Raw genomic sequence first — 22,352 nt, 5'->3', positions numbered from 1 at the left:
GCGCTCGATGGTCCAGATGGATGGAGTGGAGGATGGCTGGTTGATGGACACCCCACGCAAACACGGCTACAGCGCCAACAATAAGGAGGTGGAGTAATGTTTTGGGCTGGAATCATGGGGAGAGAGATTGTCGGCCCCTTTAGGATCCCTGAAGGCGCTAAAGATGAACTCCATAATGTATGTGGATTTTCTCAAACAGCACTTCCTGCCATGGTTCAAGAAGAAGAACCGTGTATTTCACAGCAAGATCATTTTTCTGCATGATAATGCACCATCTCATGCTGCACATAAAACATCTGCATCTCTGGCTGATATGGGCATAAAAGGGGACAAACTTATGGTGTGACCCCCATGCTCCCCTGACCTCTACCCCATTCAGAACCTTTGGAGCATCATTAAAAGGAGTGTCTATGATGGCGGGAGGCAGTTCACATCTAAGCAACAGCTCTGGGAGGGTATTCTGTCCTCATGCAAAACAATTGAAGCAGAAACCATCCAAAACCTGACAAATTCAATGGACGAGAGAGTTCAGAAGCTCCTTTCGAACAAGGGGTCCTATGTGAAAATGTAACATCACCTAGAATAAAGTTTTGAGTTGAAAACTGTTTGATTTCAGTTTCTAACAACCTGCTAATGCTTATAATTTCAAAAATGACCATTTTTTTGGTCTTTATTAAAATGAAAAGGTTGATCGAAAAGTTTGGGGGATCTAAGAGAGTGGCAACCCAGTAGTCATGATTACTTCGAATTCTGACAATATTAGGGTCATGCTGCAGGTAGTGCAGCAAGAAGGCACTTATGTGCCTTGCGCATCTCGGAGCCCCAAAATTATTTTCCGGGCTAGATGCAGCTAAAAATTACTTTTAATTTTAAATCTGGTGAAGCTTTAGTATAGATGGCCTAATAGGATCAGTGCTGCACACTGCTACAAAGCCCAAATTATTTTCCAGTCAAGATACAGATAAACATGATTAGTAATTTGAAAGCTTAAAACGGTTGGTAGGGTGATTTTAACCAATCATCAAGCTTTTACTCTCCCCAGGATGACACAGGGGTAGAAAAGTCGTTTCGAATCCATGATTTGTTCATCTTTATGAACGTGAGTCTGTCTACATTATCAGTGAAGAGCCGCGTGCGCTTATCTGTCAGCACACCACCAGCAGCGCTGAACACACGTTCAGACAGAACGCTGGCTGCGGGGCATGACAAGATCTCCAAGGCGTAAGTGGCTAGCTCCGGCCATTTATCCAGATTGGAAGCCCAAAAAGAGCAAGGGTCCAGTGACACAGTCGTGGCTTCAATGTTTACTTGGAGATACTCCTGTACCATCGTCTCTAGGCGTTGACTATGAGTCAGACTTCTTGTCTCCTGTGGCCTTGCAAAGGATGGGCTAAAAAAGTGGTGAAATGATTCCGCAAAATTGATATTACCAGCAGATACTGTGGTTCTGTTACGGTTTGAGTGCTGAACACTTGACGGTCCCACGGTTGGCAAGTTGGAACTGTGAGATTCACTACGTGCACCACTGGTATTTTGTGGAAAAGCACATGTAAGATTCTGCAACAGTCTCTGCTGATACTCCTGCATGCGTGCATCCCTTTCTATGGCAGGAATAATTTCTGCAAATTTACTTTTGTACCGGGGATCTAACAGTGTGGCAACCCAGTAGTCAGGATTATTTCTAATTCTCACAATTCGAGGGTCATGTTGCAGGTAGTGCAGCAAGAAGGCACTCATGTGTGTTGCGCATCCAGGAGCACCAAGTCCCTGTTGTGTTGGTGGCGAGGTAACAATCATGCTTCCTTCCTCTGTCCTCTCCCCCCAACCTCGCACAACAGAAATGTGATCAAGGTCTCCCTCATCTGATGAGTCTTCCATCAGTTCGTCCTCCACTTCTTCCTGGGCTCCTGCACCTTCCTCACTAGTTTGGCTGCTACCATGCGCCCTGGTAAAACCATCTCCCCCACCCTCACATGCCTGCCGCCTTGGTGCTGCCGACCGTCTGGACCTTGCAGATGTTAGCCCTTCCGCATACAACTCCTCCTCCTCTACTTCCTCCACCTCCTCTTGTGCCACCACCTGACTCCGAATTCTGTTTAACATGTGCTCCAGCATGTAAATCACCGGAATAATCATGCTGATAATGGCATCGTCAGCACTAAACATCTTCGTCGCCATTTCAAAACTGTGCAGAAGGGTGCATAGGTCCCTGATCTGAGACCACTCCTCCAGCGTGATTTGCCCCACCTCTGAATCTCGTTGGCCCAGGCTATACGTCAGAACGTATTGCACCAGGGCTTGTCGGTGCTGCCACAGTCGCTGCAACATGTGCAGAGTTGAATTCCACCGGGTAGGCACATCGCATTTTAGCCGGTGAAGTGGCAGGCCCAACGACTTCTGTAGAGATGTAAGTCGCTGAGCTGCGGGATGCGAACGGCGGAAGTGAGCACACAGCGACCGTGCCCTCTGCAGAAGGCCATCTAGTCTGGGATAGTGGGCTAAAAATTGCTGGACAACCAGGTTCAACACGTGAGCCATACAAGGCACGTGTGTGACATTGCCCCGGCGAAGGGCCGCACCCAGGTTTGCAGCATTGTCGCACACGGCCTTCCCTGGTTTCAGGTCCAGTGGAGACAACCATTCATGAAATTGGTTCTCCAGAGCTGACCACAACTCCTCAGCTGTGTGACTCACATTTCCCAGACATTTCAATGTAAAAACCGCCTGATGACGTTGAGCCCTACTGCCAGCATAGTAAGGAGGTGTGCAGGATCCCTTCTGCGCAGTTAGAAAGCTTGTGGCATGACCAGACAGGCTTTGGGTGCAGGTGGAAGACCGAGAGGAGGTTGAGGAGGCAGAAGCAGTGGAGGAACTTTGACATAAAGAGGATTGACGCACAACTCGTGGGGACGGCAAGACTTGGACAGCAGCCCCTTGTCCTGCTGTCACCATAGTTACCCAGTGCCCAGTCAGCGACATGTAACGCCCCTGTCCATGCCTACTCGTCCAAGTGTCTGTGGTGAAATGCACCCTGTCACACACAGAGTTTCTCAAAGAAGCGGTGATGTTGTGTGCGACATGCTGGTGGAGCGCAGGCACACCTTTCTTTGAGAAGTAGTGCCGACTGGGCATCTGGTACTGGGGCACTGCGACGGACATAAGGTCTCGAAAATCCTCTGTGTCCACCAGGCGGAAAGGCAGCATTTCTGTAGCCAAGAGCTAGCAGATGGTGAAATTCAACCTCTTAGCTTTCTCATGGCTAGGAGGAAATGGTCTTTTACTTGTCCACATCTGAGGGACCGAGGGCTGGCTATTGTGCTTAGACGGGGTTGATAAGGGTGTCCCCGGCAAACTGCCGGTCTGTGAGGAAGATGCAGGCGGACATGTTAGGTTGCCTTGATCCAAAGGTGGTGCTATCGATGTCGGACAGCGCTCAACACCAGCTGGTGTTACCACCTCCAAAGAAAATGATGACCTGCCAATCACGCTGGCTGTTGCGGGTAAAGAGGTGGCAGGTCTGCGCCCCAAAACAGGTGTGACTGCTGTCCCCCCAGTCACAGAGGATGAAGAGGCCGCGGATGCACAAGATATGGCAGACGGTGATTGGCCCGGCCGGCTAGGCCGCATTGTAGCACACTGAGCTTCCCACTGCAACTTATGCTTCATGTCCATGTGCCGGTTCATGCATGAAGTACTCAAACTATGTATTTTTTGGCCTCTACTTAGCTTTTGCTGACAAATGTTACAGATAACACGAGTTGGGTCATCTTTATCGATCTGAAAAAATGCCCAGGCTATGCAAGGCTTAGCACCCATGCGACCTGAAGAGCCACCACGACTTGTGGTGAGAGGCAGAGTTGTGTTTGAGGATGCAGTTGTTGACGTGCTTCCAGTACTACGTCTCTGTCCAGGAAGGCGCAACCTGACCTCGTCGTCACTAGCATCTTCCTCCACCTCCTCTGCTGACCTCATCTCTTGGCTGACTGTGGGTTGACAGTAAGTGGGATCTCCGACCTCATCATCATCACCCTGTGCGTTATCACACCCGTCGTCCTCAGAGCCAACCTGTTCCTGCCCTGACAAAAAACTAAAGTTGTCGCTCCAATCAGGTATTTGAGTCTTATCATCGTCTTCCTCATTGTCTCCACCAACAGGAGTTACAGTTTGGGAATGAGGGTCTACATTATGGTCAGAACCTTCTGCGTCTGGTCCTGGATCCGACTCATAAAGATTCTGGGCATCAGTGCAGATCATTTCCTCGTCTGGATTCACAGAAGCGCTGGAGTCGACCTCTGATTCCCAGGCTATAGTATGAGTAAACAGCTCTGCAGACTCAACCATCTGTTCTACCTCATACTCAGACGGGCAGCTGGAGATTTGGGAGCTGTGAGGAAGCAAGTGCGATTTGGGTGACACCTTTGAGGACTGGAGTATTTGTGATGTTGAAGTTGATGTGGAGGAGAGCCCACTTAAAGGAGCACTTGATATCCGTTGAAGCACCTGCTGTTTTTGTGCCTCATCTGGAATTTGTAGCGATTGGCGTGGCCGTAAGAAAGGGATCTTATCACATTGTCCGCTAAAAGAAGTAGACATTTTAGTTTGGCTGGAAGATGGTCTTTCTTCTGCAGATGTTACTGTTGCTTTAACACCTACCCCACGGACACAACCTTTTTTCCCCTTCCCAACACGCCTATTCCCCTTTCCACCAGCAGCAGGCCTTTTTCCACTCATTTTGGTGGTTAACTAATTCACAACTCTGGAGTTGTTTGCACAACAAAACAATGGATGGTAACCGAGCAGAGCTGAGTGGCCAAACTGTGGTATTAGGCCAAAACTATTGGCTGGGTTAGATGCAGAAAAAAATTATTTTGAATTTGCAACCTGATGGAGGTCAGTATAGATGGACTAATACAAATAGTCCCACACACAGCTAGAAGCCCAAATATTTTTTCAGAGGTACTGTAGATGCAGATAAAAATTAGTTTTAATTTGCAACCTGATGGAGGTCAGTATAGATGGACTAATAGAGAAAGTCCGACACACTACTAGAAGGCCAAATATTTTTTCAGAGGTAGATGCAGAAAAAAATATATTCAGTTTGCAACCTGATGGAGGTCAGTATAGATGGACTAATACAAATAGTCCCACACACAGCTAGAAGCCCAAATATTTTTTCAGAGGTACTGTAGATGCAGATAAAAATTATTTTTAATTTGCAACCTGATGGAGGTCAGTATAGATGGACTAATAGACCAAGTCCCACACACTGCTAGAAGCCCAAATATTTTTTCAGAGCTAGATGCAGAAAAAAATTATTTTTAATTTGCAACCTGATGGAGGTCAGTATAGATGGACTAATAGACCAATTCCCACACACCGCTAGAAGCCCAACTATTTTTTCAGAGCTAGATGCAGAAAAAAATTATATTCAATTTGCAACCTGCTGGAGGTCAGTATAGAAGGACTAATAGAACAAGTCCCACACACTGCTAGAAGCCCAAATATTTTTTCAGAGCTAAATGAAGAAAAAAATTATTTTTAATTTGCAACCTGATGGAGGTCAGTATAGATGGACTAATAGACCAAGTCCCACACACTGCTAGAAGCCCAAATATTTTTTCAGAGCTAGATGCAGAAAAAAATTATATTTAGTTTGCAACCTGATGGAGGTCAGTATAGATGGACTAATAGAATGATGCTATGCCCAAAAGATTTTACTTCACTAGGTGCAGTAAAAAAATTGGTATTCTATACACAGGTGTTATATCTTGCAACACAGATAGGCTACTCCACTGACTAACACACTCTGCAATAGGCCAAAAAGGATTAGCTTTGCTAGATTCAGCCAAATGCTGTGAAAAAAACTTGCACAGCACTGGCACAGACCTGCCTGGCAAAAACTGATAGGAACTCATGTAACCTAGTCCTGAAAAGGACTCCAATTACAATTAGTCTTTACTCCCACAACCTATCTATTTAAGAGCACAGACCTCCCTGATAAAAGTCGTAGGAAATGCTGTAACCTAGTCCTTAAAAGGACTGCAATCACAACTATTCCCTACTCCCAAGCTATCTGTATATTTGTGCGAAAATTGGCTTGAAATTAACAAGGTATAGCGCACACAGCAACAGCGGTGCAGTCTAACACGCAGCTGCAGCAGTGAGAAAATGGTGGCGACGGGGAAAATGGCTTGGTCTTATAGGGCAAGGACATGTGACATACACTGCCAATGACACATGCCCTTGCTTGTGTGAAAAAAAGCACTTCGCTCCGTGTGTGCGCTGCTGATAGGCTGACAGATTGCACCTCCCCACTGCAAATGCGGGAAAGAGAAAAAAAAATGGAGATCTTCATTGTTCCTGCAGAGATCCATCCCCTGCCCCTCCCCCCACCCCGCTGTACACTCAAACTGCGTATTAACATTAATTTTCATCATTACTGAGAAAAAATCCAGTTATGATTTTGGTGCACGAACAGTTATCGAACATAACCTCGAACAGCCGAATTTTTCTCAAATTGTTCGTGTTCGCCGAACGGCTCGAACACCGCACAAAACAGCTCGAATTTGAGATTGGCGAACAGTTCGAGTAGAACAACGCTCATCTCTATAGGCCACCAATAATGCCGGGTAATGAGCAGGAAGGTCTTCTTCTGGCCAGCATGGCTGGCTAGTTTGGATGAATGACCCCAGTGAAGAACCTTCTTACGATCCGGAACCGCTACAAACGTCTTACCGGGTGGGAGACGAGACAGGTCCAAGGGGGCCACATTCATCATTTTGGAGGGATCGATGATATGCATAGGCTCCTCCTCTTGATCGGACGATAGGAAGGATTGGGACAAGGCGTCTGCTTTAATGTTCTTGTCCGCCGGGCGGTAATGTAGGGTAAAGTTGAAGCGCGCGAAGAACAAAGACCACCAGGCCTGACGCGGATTGAGTAGATATGCCAGGTTTTTGTAGTCAGTATAGATGACCACTGGGTGCAGAGTCCTCTCAAGCAGATAACGCCACTCCTCCAGCGCCAATTTGATGGCTAGCAGTTCTCGGTCTCCTATGGAGTAGTTGCGCTCAGACGAGGAGAAGAGCTTGGAGAAGAAGCCGCGGGTTACCATTCTCCCGGATGGAGATTTCTGGGTAAGCACCGCTCCGGCTCCGGAAGAGGAAACATCAACCTCCAGAAAGAACTGTTTGTAGCTATCCGGACGGTGCAGCACAGGGGTGGAAGAGAAGGCTTGTTTTAAGGAGAGGAAGGCCTCCTCCGCTGTGGACGTGGCCATTACTTAGGATTTGCTCCCTTTCGGGTGAGCGCAGAGATGGGAGCAGTCCAGGAAGAGAAATGCGGAATGAAGAGACGGCAATAGTTGGCGAAGCCCAGGAATCGCTGAATCGCCTTCAACCCCTCCGGACTGGGCCACTTTAAGACGGCAGAGACCTTCTCGGGGTCCATCCGTAGACCTGTCTTAGAGATAATATAGCCCAGGAACGGAAGAGATGTCTGCTCAAAGAGGCATTTCTCAAATTTCGCATAAAGGTGATTCTGCCTGAGCCTAAGAAGGACCTGACAAACATCCCTCCGGTGTGTGGGAAGATCCGGACAGAAGACCAAGATGTCGTCCAGGTACACCACCACGAAAGAATATAAGAGGTCACGGAAGATGTCGTTAACAAATTATTGGAAGACGGCGGGAGCATTACAGAGTCCGAAGGGCATCACACTGTATTCATAGTGACCGTCCCGGGTATTGAATGCCGTCTTCCACTCGTCTCCTTGGCGGATCCGGACTAAGTTATACACCCCACGAAGATCGAGCTTGGTGAAGATCTTGGCGCCTTTAAGGCGGTCGAACAGCTCAGAGATGAGCAGCAGGGGGTATTTGTTTTTGATAGTGATTATGTTGAGACCTCTACAATCGATACATGGGCGTAGTGAACCGTCTTTCTGTTTTACGAAGAAAAATCCGGCTCCAGCCGGGGAGGAAGATTTCCGGATGAATCCCCTAGCCAGATTTTCTTCGATGTACTCCGACATGGCTCGGGTTTCGGCCAACGACAATGGGTAAATACGCCCACGGGGTGGAGTGGCACTGGGTATCAGGTCGATAGAGCAGTCATATGGTCTATGAGGTGGCAGTGTCTCTGCCTCCTTCTTGTCGAAGACATCAGCATAGGACCAGTAAGGTGCCGGTAGACCAGGTAAATTAGTTGGAGTAGATGGAGGTCGAGCCGGGCGAACCGGAACCAGGCAGGTCTCATGGCAATCCTGCCCCCAATGGAGCACCTCACTGGATTGCCAGTTCAGAATGGGTTCATGTCTCTGTAGCCAGGATAGACCTAGCAAAAGAGGGTGAGAGAGTCCGGAAAGCACATGGAAGGAGATCCTCTCTGAGTGCAGCATTCCCACCTGCAGGGTTACGGGCTCTGTGACGAGCAAGATGGTCACCGGAAGGAGTCTTCCATCCATGGAAGCGACTGCCAATGGTTCATCCAGAGGTTTGGTAGGAATCTGATACTTCTCTACAAGGGACTGGGAAATGAGATTCCCAGTTGCTCCGGAGTCCAGATGTGCGGTTTCAAAGAAGCGGTTCTCTCCACAGGAGATAGAGACGGACAAAGTCAAGAACGGAGAGGAATTACTCTTGCCTAGGACGACCTCTCCGAGCGGTCCTAGACACTGGAGTTTCCCGGCTTCACCGGACAGGAACGGATCAGGTGCTCCTTACTACCACAGTAGAAACAGCTCCCCTCGGCTCAGCGTGTTTCTTAGCGAGACTTGACCATCTTGGTCTGGTCAATCTGCATAGGTTCGGGCGAGCGTGCCCGGGGAGTTTCTGATTGGGAAGCCGGTTTCTGGAAAACAGGAGCAAGACGAGGAAATCTTCTCTCCCGGGTAGTCTCCTTGGCACGTTCTAGGAAACGGATGTCAATCCGGGTTGCTAGTGACACCAGGTCATCCAGGCTGGTATGAATGTCCCGGCCGTCTAACTCGTCCTTAATCCGACCGGAAAGGCCCTCCCAGAGGGTGGACACCAGGGCCTCATTGTCCCAGGCAAGCTCAGAAGCGAGGGTACGGAACCGTATGGCATACTGGCCCACGGTGAGACTCCCTTGGCGGAGACGGAGCAATGAGGAGGCAGTAGAAATCCTTTGTCCGGGTTCATCGAAGACCCTCCGGAAGGCAGTGAGGAAGGCCGGAAGATCGGACACCAGGGAATCCCCTCTCTCCCATAGAGGGTTTAGCCATGCCAATGCTTCCCCGGTGAGGTGAGACATGATGAATGCCACCTTGGCCCGGTCGGAGGGAAACTAATGTGCCAGAAGTTCTAAGTGCAGCGTGCACGGGTTCAGAAAGCCCCGACATAAGGCGGGGTCACCTCCAAAATGAGGAGGCGCAGAAAGCCGGGGTCCTAGGCTGGATACCATGGTATTGGTAGGCAGTGGCGCTGCCGGAGCGGGTGTCTCTCGACTCGAGGCAGACACAGGTGGAACAGACAGCGTGTCCAGGCGAGAGTTGATAGACCGCAGGTAGGTCAGGATGGTTTCCTGTTGGGATCTCTGACGAGAAACCTCCTGGTACAGGTCAGCAAGCAAAGGGGCCTGGGGGCCACCGGGTTCCATGGCCCATGCAAACTGTTACGGATCCGGGTGGTGGAACCACTGTGCGGCAGTGCAAGGAAGGACCAGAGGGGCGTAACTAGGTATCAACTCGGACCGACCAAGGTCGTACGGTGGCTCAATCGACTCCGTGACCAGGGAAGGACCGAGCAGAGGGACCAGGTGCTACTCTGGGGACTGACCTTGTATGAGAGCAGGTGACTTCCACGGGTCAGAAGGCAGGGACTGACTGGTACAGCAGATGAGCACGGCAGGCAGGCTGACGGGTGATCTGGGGAGACTGACTGGCAGGCACGGGAGGTAACAGGCAGGTGCTTCTAGGTAAGCGGGCTGGCAGGCACGGCAGGTAACAAGCAGGAGCCTCCAGGTAGGCTGGCTGGTAGGCACGGCAGGTAACAGGCAGGTGCTTCTAGGTAAGCGGGCTGGCAGGCACGGCAGGTAACAAGCAGGAGCCTCTAGGTAGGCTGGCTGGTAGGCACGGCAGGTAACAGGCAGGTGCTACCAGGTAAGCAGGCTGGCAGGGCCCATAGACAGACTGGCAGACTGGACTGTAGACAGACTGTTGGGCTGGAGAGTAGACAAGCTGGCGGACAGGGCTGGTAGTCAGGATGGCGGGCTGGACTGGTAGTCAGGCTGGCGTGCTGGACTTGTAGTCAAGCTGGCGGGCTGGACTGGTAGTCAGGCTGGCAGGCTGGACTGGTAGTCAGGCTAGCAGCGGGACCTGAGGGCTGTAGCAGAGTTTAACACACAAAGCTACAACCTTGCACGGGCACCTCCATTTTGGAGGAGGTGCCTTATATATGAGAGGTCCTCCGGCCTTTGGTCGGGGACTCCTTAGGATGGCGCGTGCGGCCCCTTTAAGAGGAAGGGAGCACTCGTGCGCTCGCCCTAAGCACAGTGTCCGGGAAACTGCGCGCGCCGGCAGCAGCAGAAGTAGGAGCGCCGGAGGACGCCGGGCGGGGAGCTCGGCGGTAAGATACTACACTTTCAAGGAATGTTTTCACAGTTTTTGCTCTATGGCAGGATGCATTATCATCTTGAAAAATGATGTCATCATCCCCAAACATCCTTTCAATTGATGGGATAAGAAAACTGTCAAAAATATCAATGTTAACTTGGGCATTTATTGAAGATGCAATGACAGCCATCTCCCCAGTGCCTTTACCTGACATGCAGCCCCATATCATCAATGACTGTGGAAATTTGCATGTTCTCTCCATGCAGTCATCTTTATAAATCTCATTGGAATGGCACCAAACAAAAGTTCCAGCATCATCACCTTGCCCAATGCAGATTCGAGATTCATCACTGAATATGACTTTCATCCAGTCATCCACAGTCCACGATTGCTTTTCCTTAGCCCATTGTAACCTTGTTTTTTTTCTGTTTAGGTGTTATGGCTTATGTTTAGCTTTTCTGTATGTAAATCCCATTTCCTTTAGCCGGTTTCTTACAGTTCGGTCACAGACATTGACTCCTGTTTCCTCCCATTCGTTCCTCATTTGTTTTGTTGTGCATTTCCTGCTTTGGAGACATATTGCTTTAAGTTTCCGGTCTTGACGCCTTGGTCTACCAGTATGTTTGCCTTTAACAACCTTCCCATGTTGTCTGTATTTGGTCCAGATTTTAGACACAGCTGACTGTGAACAACTAACATCTTTTGCAACATTGCGTGATGATTTACCTTCTTTTAAGAGTTTGATAATCCTCTCCTTTATTTCAATTGACATCTCTCGTGTTGGAGCCATGATTCATGACAGTCCACTTGGTGCAACAGCTCTCCAAGGTGTGATCACTGCTTTTTAGATGCAGACTGATTCCATAATTTTTTCCTCAGAATTGAGTGATTCCTTATTTTTTTCCCTCAGCTTGGTCTGAAAAAAATTACCCTTACTGAGTACCACATTTTTAATCTTGATTTCTTTTAGTGTTTCTTAAAGCCCTAAAGTTGCCATTTGAAATGACTTTAGTTTTGTGCCATGTCTGTGATCTGCTTTTTTTCAACAACATTAAACAACTGAATGAACATCCTCCGAGCCCGGTGATTCCATAATTTTTGCCAGGGGTTGTATAATGGAAGAAAAACTGAAGTCTGAATGAGTGAAAAATAACCGGCTATCTTTCTTTACTGCACATATCTTAGGGTTCATTTTGATGTCCATTTTTTTCTTGCATGTTAAACACGGTTCTAGTGTCATCAGAGTTTGGTTAGAGTTTCATCAGCTTTTCTCAAAAGCAAAAAAAAAGTTTCTACAATTTATCAGTCCATGAAAAAAAGATAGCACATGCATTGTATCCAAGTGTTGTCTGATTTATTTATTTATTTATTTTTTTCACTGATCCAGAGACTTGAATTGTCAAGTTTCATCCAACACTCTGATTAATATCGGCCATGTCTCCGTGATTTTACGAAGAAAATCGGACATGTGAACACAGCCTCGTAGACTATCTGTGAAAATCCCAGACATCAGAAGAAGTCCTTAGTGACATGGCATTCACAAAATGAATGGGTGTAGATTGGGGTAATTGTGATCCATGTCTCAAAACTATAAAAGTGAACCCTGGAGGATATCGCACTGATTCTTTCTTTGTTAGAAATTACAAACGTTGCTTATATTATAATTGTCTATTATAATGACATGGTCAAAATGCTAAACTTATAAAGGTCTACTTGGCATTATTTTCTACCAGCATCGCTGTTCATTGAATTTCATGTAACAAAATAGTCCTTACAGCGTATTTTACCAACAGATCAGCGTACAGGAAAATCTTATAACCTGACGAACAAAGGCAAATATGTTCTCGCATAGCTGAATTTGCATTATATAAAGGGGAACGACCTACATGTTGAGCTTTCACTGGGAGAAAACAGCTACTGCATTACTGGATACTGAGCTGGGTGGCATTGATCTGTGGATGTGTTATACACAAGTGGAACCTTTGAGCACAATGTAGCAGCTCCGACAATTGGATAAATATTGGGTTTCTGTAACAGCTGTTTTGGATATGTGATGTGCAGACATTGAAAAAGACTGATGTACGTAATGTATGAGTAAGTGTCTCTTCTATCTAGTATCATACAATGGCTACACATGAGTGAGAGGATAAACACTTGACACGTGGAATCATCCAGCATATGTAATGCAGATAAAGTGTATGGTTAACCCAGAGCAGTACAAATGGTAGCAGATGCTTAAAATGATCTCTTCCCACATCACAACCTCTTCTTGTATTTTTAACTTTGAATTATTAAAGGGGTTGTTCAGCTAAAATTAAACAGGTCATCCATGACTTCAACCTTGATAGCCTATCCTGGTCAACGACGTCTGATCGGTGGGGGTATGACACCCGATATCTCAGCTGTTCCTTGTGTTGGTGGCGGCCTGAACTGCGCAGTTACAGAGCTGCACAGCACAGCTCTGTTGCCCGCTTCTGAGGACTGCTCATATGCCCCCCATTCAAAACAATAGGAGGGTCGATGTGCAGTACTTGGGGGTGGCCACAATTCCATTGACAGAGCTATGTAGCTCTGAAATTGAGCAGATCTTGCCGACACCGGGAACAGCTGATCGGCGGGGGTGCCATGTGTTGGACCCCCACTGATCAGAGATTGGGGACCTATCCTAAGGATTGGTAATCAATGTTAAAGTCCCTGACAACCCCTTTAAATTAGTAAGTAATGAATCCTTCTGATATAGCTCACAGCTTAAGCTACAATCTTCGTTAAGAACAGGTAATTTTTGTGTCCAAAACAGGACAGTAAGAGCTTTGTGTGTGAAGGGGGTTGGCTGAATTCAATAGCTAAGTCAACTCTTTCTATGTCATAACCAAAATATAGAGGAAATCTAGAAGGGACAGAAGCGCATAAAATAGGGTAGTGGTAGTGCTCACTTGGAGGGGTTGTGTGCGGACACAACACTAAAAAGAGTATTAAAATTGCTTCTATGGCCCCATGGCTGGAGCAGACACTTCTTTCAGAAAGCAATTTACAGGAGATCTTGGTAGTAGAAATATGTTTTTGTTTTTTCTATTAATACCAATGCGTTTTGGCACCTTTCTCAAGGTTAAAAAACAAATGCGCAGAATACAGTATCAGTGGGGTGTAAAAAGACTGAAATGGTCACCAAGAACAGAGAAGAATGCCCATGAAGGGGGACGGAAGGAAACAACCAAAATATAGACAGAGAAGGGGGATGGTTTGGTCATTGAAATGAACCAGTGAGCCAGCCCCATTCACAGGAACTGCTATCTTGTGTCAGAGAAAAGCCAAAAGAGAACCTGCCAGGAACCAGGATTGGAGCTTTGAAGATCCAGATGACTCATTCAGACATAAGTGAATTTCTTTTTTCTTTTTTTTTATCTGTGAATACTAGCTTTAGAGTCTGTGTATGTGACTAAAGGTTTGTCAACAAACGAGAGAAGTAGATCTCATTGAAGTCAAAAGTTATCGTGAAGAAGAGAAGCTTCTGATCACCTTTCTATCTTTTTGGCACAGTGGATATTGTGCAAAGTTTTACCTTGTGGTTCAGGTTTTTGTTAAAATTCCCCAAATTTTGAAAAAAAAAGCCCTCTAGTTTTTAGAAATATCGCACTGTGAATCTAAATATATCAACATTGCAATGCGAATAAAACATTCCTACCTGTGGCCTCTGCATCTTGACATCCTCTTTCATTACACCGCTCCTGAAGTAACATCACCTCCCTTTCCAGAGCTTCGATCCTACTCAGGAGATGCTGCACAGACTGCGGAGCTGTATAGCACTGACATAACCTCTGCGGGACACGAATACTGTGCGTAAAGGTGATCTGGCTCCCGGCATCTGGAGTATTATCCGTCTGCTGAGAAACCCAGCTCGCTTCCTCTGGAGACTCTGGTTCCATTGTGCATGGGAATCCAAGGGGAACATTGAAATTGTAGACATGATTAAATACTAGAGGCTGGTGCCTGGTACTGGATCCTGTTAGATTAGCGCCATCTCTGGCAGAAAGTTGCATCCCTGGGGTCAGGCTGGCGGCAACTTCAGCAAAGCACTTTGAGTGTTCGAGTATACAAAGAAGCACGATGAGGTGTACTCCACCCTGTAGTGGACCGAGGACGCTCCTTGATCCATCACTTCCCATCTTCTCCGGCAAGGAGTATACAGCCAGGGACCAATGGTCTGTCAAAACGAATAAAATATATATTAGATCATGATGCGTGAAAATATATAAAGAGAATAATATAGAGGTTGTATATCATCCACGTAATGGAAGAATTAGTCATTTTGAGATGTTTCACCACTTCATCCAAGTGGCTTCTTTGGTCCATCTATTGGGAAAAGCTCCTCAGCATTTATACCTTGGTGGAGATCTCAGTCACCTTGAAATCTATGGACGGTCAACTATCAAATATCTACAATTTCAAGATAAATCTAGTTAGTTTTGATTTGGCTTCTACATGAATCACTAATTATTGTTGCTAGTATTCTCTAGTAGGTTAGTAGCAGAATTTGTAGAACATTTTCAAGAGGCCCCGTAAAATAACAATTCCGGAGCATGTTTCACTGGATTTTTTCTTTTGATGGACCATTCCTCTGTTTTGTTCTCCAAGTATTTAGGAATACGTTGACTACTGGGTGCTACCATCCTCTTATCAAAGGGGTGTGTCTCTACAGTCAATACTGATTGAACAGCCTCACATTGGGAAAGGATACACCCCTTTGACTAGAGGAAATAGTAACACCCATGGGTCAATTTATTCATAACTTGGTCGGATAAATAACAGACTAGCAGCAAAAACAAGATTTCTAAGAAAACATGTCCCACAAATGTTATTTTATGGGGAATAGATATGTTGGGAGATTCAACAAGGGATCTTTAAAGGGAATCTGTCAGTAGGATAAGCCGTCTTTATGGGCATGTAGGTCATATATATTGAATAAAATAATATCTTGATATCTGTGATACAATGTCTTATTCCACAGAAATACATGTTTTTCTTATTAAGTAAATGACCTGTTAAGATCTATGAGCCGGGCATAGATATCCCTGATAATCTTCCTCTAGAGCATATTTTAAATGAAAGGAGGTGTGAGACATGTAATGACTGACAGTCTTCTCTCCTGATCTACATGTCTCACACAGGTAACACCTCCTTTAGTTTACAATACCCTTTGGAGGCAGATTCTCAAGGAGATCAATGTCCGGCCAATAGATCTTGTCCGGCTGGTATGATGCCTCCAATACACAGGCATGAGGGATTCCTGCTCTCCTGTCTCTAATTAGCACATGTTCAGAAGCCGCTGTATAGGGCAGAACTGATCAGCATTGCTGTGAATCCAGCATTGAACATTTACCAGAAAGCAGCAGCAGCATCATCTGTGTGTGTCTCTCCTTCTCACTCTCCTCCCCCTCACTACCCTCTGCATAGACTTTAATAGGCAACTGTAGTCAGATTCCTCAGAGAGACAGATATTGATGCACTTTCACATTTACACTTTAATAACTTCTAATTTAGATTCCACTGTGATCATGGAGAAATACCTGTTGCCGATACTCCAAATAAATGTCCTGTTTACTGATCAGGAGCCACGCGGTTTGCTTGCAGACATCTCTGCATGTCAGTATAATTATGTCTCCATGGGATTTGATAACAGCTGGTGTGTTTGCTCCTATTAAATAGAATTTATACTGAATTTTCTACTGCTGGTAATAGATGAGAAAAAGTAGGGCAGTGTTTCTTAACATGTGATCTAGGCACCACATGTGTAAGGTACAAGCAGTGCTTTCCCGAGTAATTACCTGGTTTATAACAGATCATTAACAGGACAGTGTGAACTTATACAATGCCTCTACTGTACAATCTCACACACAGGCTGTTGCAGCAGCAGTGTTCAGTCACAGACCGTTCCTTTAAGTGTACCCGTTGTTTCAGCTGACTATTAAAATAAGTTGTGATGTCTGTGTACATGAGATATAACACTATTTCTGACTATTTTATGAATTGTATCCTGCATTTTCAAAGGTCCCATCTGGAGGTTTTATCTCTAATTTTCAGTTGTCCTTGAGCTAGAGGGTAAAAAGTAACTGCTATAATGTATCCCATACACAGTACAAAGAGAACAGGAGATTCTGTTCCTCCATCTTTGTGTAGCATACCCTATCTCTGACTATTTTATGAATTGTATCCTGCATTTTCACAAGTCCCATCTGGATTTCCTATCTCTAATTTTCAGTTGTCCTTGAGCTAGTGGGTAAAGACAAACTGCTATAATGTATTCCATACACAGTACAAAGAGAACAGGAGATCCTGTTCTTCCATCTTTGTGTAGCATACCCTATTTCTGACTATTTTATGAATTGCATCCTACATTTTCACAAGTCTCCAATTTTCAGTTGTCCTTGAGCTAGTGGGTAAAGACTAACTGCTATAATTTATCCCATACAGAGATCCTGTTTTTCCATCTTTGTGTAGCGTACCCTCAGAAGCAGCAGCAGAATGAAGGACATTAGACAACAGTACTGAGCAGTGTGGCTGTGAATCCAGCACTGAGGTGAGATAAAACACTTGCTAGAGTCTTCAGTAGTGTCTCTGTCTTGCACTGCAGATTTTCGCCTCTCTATGCAGACTATTATGAACAGCTGTAGCCTGATTTCTTAGGCAGCTACAGTAAAAGTCCATTTCCCCTGGCAAGATGGTTTTTTTTAGTAATGAATGATGCATTTAGAAAGCAGTGAGGGAGGAAAACAAGTGAACCAACAAAGCCTTTTCACTAATAGGATGTGTTATTAAGTTTGTTATATTTGCTTGCATTGTTGATTTTTGCAAAGTTTTCTGAAATGAGTGAAGTGACCAATAAGTAAAGCTCCACCTTTTACCAACAAGTGAAACGCTAATTTTTCTGATACAAAACTATAAATTCTCTGTATAGGTATATACAATATAACTAAATAATGTGCCATTATTGAGTTCACAACATAACAGTGTTCAATAAGCGCCTCTTCAACCCTTCACTAGCATCTGCAAGCTTCCACAAAATTATATATTTTATGTATTATTCACTATTTCTCTATGAAGGAGATTTTGTTTTAGAAAAATAAAGTTCTGATGGTAACTGAGCGCTCCTGCTCCAGTGTTTTGGTGGTTGTTGGGGGTCTTAGGTTTTTCAGAACAATTTGTCCTATCAAAACTTCTGATGCGTCTTCATGACATGACAAAAGTTTTCTGAACGTAAAGTAAAAATTAAAGCGAACTAGGTTTTGCTACAAAATCTGAAAGCAGCATGATATAGGGGCAGAGACCCTGATTCCAGCGATGTATCACTTACTGAGCTGTTTGCTGCAGTTTTGATAAAATCACTGATTTATCTGCTGCAGATCTACTATTTCTCTGAATGCTGAGCTCTTTATAACCACGCCCGCACCACAGCTTTCGGTGTACACTGTGCATAGGCAGAAAGCAGCCAATCGGTGGTGGGGTTACAAAACTCATGAATATGGATGACTAAATGGGAGCATTAACTAGGTCTCGCCTGCTGATAGAATCAAAATTTTATCAAAACTAAAGCAAACAGCCCAGTAAGTGACACATCTCTGGAATCAGGGTCTCTGTCTCTATATCATGCTGCTCTCAGATTAGGTGATACAAACCTTTAATAGATTTCTCAAGAATTTTTGGTGATTTTTTTTCCCATTAAAACCAATGGTGGACCTTCTCCTTTTTTTGCATTCCCTCCCTAAAAATATTAATAAATTATATGTACTCTAAACTGGTGCCATTGAGTTACATGCAAACAAGTGAATTGACTGCTCACTCAGCTTCTTTGTTACTGGTGAAGAGAGAATCATGGAAATATTCAGCCCTTATCTTACAAATTTTACTTTTATGAGTAAGTGGTTTTAACGCAATTCATCTTCAAAGCTGAAACTCAATATTTTCTTTACGACTCGTTCATTTGTTCTTGCTGCTTTTTCGTTTTTCTCAAAATGTTGCAATGACATATAGTTGCTCTTTATGCTGTCAAGTGAATTTGGTACAAAATTGTAACTGATTCTCGCCTCGGGGACACTTCTTTGAAATGTCTTTTACTTGGCTCAGAACACTTGAGAAATAATCAACTTCAGTGTTTAAGGTTTCTTCAAGTTTTAAAACAACGTAACAAGGAATGTAAAGTGATACCAGGTTGAAACTACAGAAGAACATTATGTTTACTGGCTAAATGTAACAACAGAGTAACCGACTTTATAGTTTAACAAATCGGCTACATTGTCAACCATGAAGAGTCTTAAAGAGGCTGTCCAGGAGATGACAATTACCTTTAAAAGCTGCCAAAATAGTTAAAAACAAAGTACTTATAGCCATTCTTACCCTGACAGTTCCCATTTCAACAGATACGATATGCGGGCTAGAGTCTACATCATGGTCCCACCTCAACGCACCAGAAATTACAATAAATGCCAACTTAGTCAATCACTGGGTGCAGTGGTGATTCTCCTCAGCCAATGATTGGTTGAGCAGGCATTTTCAGTGTCAAGATGGGACCACAAAGTTGAGATCAGTGGGGATCAGATAAGTGTCCGAATGGGAGAGCTTTGGGTCTTCAGCAATGGTGAGTATTGGCTCTTGTTTAACTAGTTTGTGCTCTTCAAAAAAAATGTCACCTGGGCAACCATTTTAATCTGTTCATTGTCAACTATGGAGACCCCATTTATCTGCTTATTTTCCCAACAACTATTCCTCCCAAGCCTACCATCCATATGCATGCTCAACTCATCCGAGCATGGATATGTTCCTAAAATAGTGCAAGCTACAGCCAAAAAGCTCTGGTGGTGGCTTTGCTTCCCGAATAACTAAAGGATTGAGCGTTAAAACACAATACGCCCAATCCAACATTCTTGCCAACATTTTCTGTTAGGAAGAGTTGGAAGGGCCCCATAAACTGAAAAATAATGATCTATTCCTGCTGAAATTGCTTGGTCAGCTTTACCTTAATGTGTATGGGCACTTATAGCCTACACAACTGATGCCTTTTTCTATGTACCAATAAACGTTTATTTGGGCAGCTTAGAGGGACACAAATCCTATTGTGGCCATCGATGTAGATATAATCTGACTAGTCTGATGAGCAGTGCTCCTCAAACTATGAGGTGGGTCTTACTGGTGAAGTGCCCTCAACAGTCAATAAGAAGCAGCTGGCATGGGGCAGTTTTGATTAGTTGATGTTTGCAAAAATTATTTTTTTTTAAATTTTGTCACGAGTTTTTCCTATTGATGAACCCATTTCTCACTATGTCTTGGACGGTGGAGCCTTGGTAGAAAAAAACTTTGAACTCTTGAGAACCATCAGAGCAATACACTTCAATAGCAATGGCTTTAAGTTGACGAGCCTTAACTAGAGATGAGCGAACCGAACTGTACCGTGGGTGTCCGGTGCTGAACTCCGAACACAAACTTCTCCCGGAAGTCAGTTTTAGCGTTCGGAGTTGAACGAGAGACTCTGCTTCGTTTTGGCAGCTCCATAGCCCTTACTATGACATTTTACAGCATCAAAGTTCGGGTAGCCATTTTACTTCTACGGGATTCGGGTTCTGGTTCAAATTCGGGTACAGTTCTGGTACCCGAACCGAACTTTGGACTAAAGTTCAGACGATCTCGAACATCCACAGGTCCACTCATCGCCGTCATTAACTATGTTCTCTTTAGAGACATTAGAGTAAGCCTTAGGCTAGGTGCAGACAGGTGTGTATTCTTTTATTCAAGAAAATCGAGTCGATTATGCAAATAACACTCTGATCAAACTCTGATCATAGTGTGATCCAATTCTCTTGGATGAGGTGAAGATGGAGAAAAGAATTTCTCAATCTTCTGCATTCTGTCAGTGCATGAAAATTGAACTACACTCAAATGTCATCAGAGTGCAGTCAATGTGTTCCACACACTCATTAAGTTTCATGTCCTAGTGCGATATGAATATCGGATCAAACTCGGGCATGTTGCAATTGATCTTTTTTCTTGAACAGACAATATCTGAAGAAAAGACCAACTATGTGCACAGCCCCTAGAATAACATTGGTCCGAGTGTAATCCTATGTTTTGTTGGATCGCACTTGGACCGAAAATACGGTCGTCTGCACACGTCCTCACCCAATAAGATATTTTGCTAAGGGCAGGTGCAGACGACCGAATTTTCAGTCTGAGTGTGATCTGACGAATTGTTGGGTCTCACTTGAACCAATGTTCTATGAGTCCGTGTACATTTTGATTATCTTCCTTGGACAGTGTCTGTCCAAGGAATAAATCGCTGCATGCCTGAGTTTGATTGGATATTCGGATTGCACTCGGCCCATGCGAGTCAATGAGTGCATGAAAATCATCACTTGGATGACATGTGAGTGCAGTCCGATTTTCATGGACTGTCAGAATGGAGAACCTGAAAAATATTTTGTCCTCCATCTTCTCATCCAAGAGAATCAGAGAAAATTATAATCACACTCTGATCAATCTCTGATCTGAGCTTGATCAGTGTCTCATTTGCATAATCGACCCGATTCTCTCGGATTTGAGAATCTACGACCACATGCACCTAGCCTTACTATGTAAAATAATGGATTATTTGTCTTATTACAGGGGCACTTTTGGATTTAACCCAATTTTCCTGATAGCAATGGTCCATGTAAAAAAAAAAATATTGGTAAATTAATTGATTTAGCCAGAAATAGTGTGGGTATACAATAGGGGAGATTAGGGACATGTATAGCGCTATAGGATCTGTTAGTGCAATATAAGCAACAAGAAGTACATGAAAATAATCCATTTCTTCTAAACCACCATAATCTTCTCCACCTACTGCTTTCATACCACTTGTATTAATGTTTCAATGAGATAGCAGAAAAGCCTGTGAGAGGTCTCTAGAAATATATCTGAAGCCTTGAAACTTGACATCATTACAGAACATTCTGACAGGTCAAGTGGCAGATCCCTTGACTCATCCACAAACTTGCAGTAAAAATCACAATATACGGTGAATCCCAGCAGTGATTGTGTGAAGACTGCAGAAGAAACCTTTCAAACTACGATATGGCTGGAATAAGAGTGTGTCGATTTACAAACCAGACCAAAGCAAGTTTCTTTGTGGCACACGGGGTTTATCGTAAAGTTTGTGATACCTTAGTCCTCACTGTTGGATGCATACAGTATAATATAACCTGAGACTAAACAAGTGGCAATATTGGACTATAGTAATACACAAAATTTGTCCCTTGCCATAAATATGTAATGTTTTATTATTATCATTAATATTTAACGGCCTTCAGCTCAGTCTTGGCGACTTGATGGATGAACGATCAAGTAGGAAGATCGATCTTGTGCAAGCCTAGATAGTTCCACCATGGTCTTCTCCGCCGTTATCTAGATTGTATCAAGCCATCGGGTTGCTGGTCTTCCTCTTCGCCTTGTTCCTTCTATTTTTCTGACCATGATGTCCTTCTCCAGTGATCGCTCTCTTCATATGATGTGTCCAAAGTAGGCAAGTTATCCTGGTGTAAATGCCGTTGTTCTCTTGAATCCGGCGTTATGTTTGTTCCCGCGTCTCTACGTTGCTTTGGGATATGGCCCCCATCTTCCCTGTAAGTAAATCTAGTTATTTTAGCTAACTGGGTGTGGTGCTCAAGAAATCCCACACATAAAATTTGATCCCTCCCATTTGGCGCTAAAATGATTCAATTTACATACAAAGAGAATGGAGAGACACTGGAACAAAT

At 44.6% G+C, this 22,352-nt stretch overlaps 1 protein-coding gene across 3 annotated transcripts in view; it reads right to left on the bottom strand.

Annotated features, from left to right (window-relative positions):
- LOC141156879 (tenascin-R-like) overlaps positions 1–22,352 on the bottom strand; it is a 746,139-nt gene that overhangs the window by 332,461 nt on the left and 391,326 nt on the right. For all 3 annotated transcript variants that reach the window (XM_073643379.1, XM_073643380.1, XM_073643378.1), the window contains one exon: positions 14,255–14,773. In XM_073643379.1, the coding sequence (XP_073499480.1) occupies positions 14,255–14,735 (481 nt within the window). In that variant the 5' untranslated portion in view covers positions 14,736–14,773. The remainder of the gene's footprint in view (positions 1–14,254; positions 14,774–22,352) is intronic.

Source organism: Phyllobates terribilis, unplaced genomic scaffold (genome assembly GCF_046119375.1).
Source record: "Phyllobates terribilis strain yellow unplaced genomic scaffold, ASM4611937v1 Scaffold_8__6_contigs__length_399053987, whole genome shotgun sequence".
In the NCBI taxonomy this organism is placed as follows: domain Eukaryota; kingdom Metazoa; phylum Chordata; class Amphibia; order Anura; family Dendrobatidae; genus Phyllobates; species Phyllobates terribilis.
The sequence above is the reverse complement of the archived record's forward strand: the minus strand, read 5'-3'. Positions and strand labels throughout refer to the sequence as shown.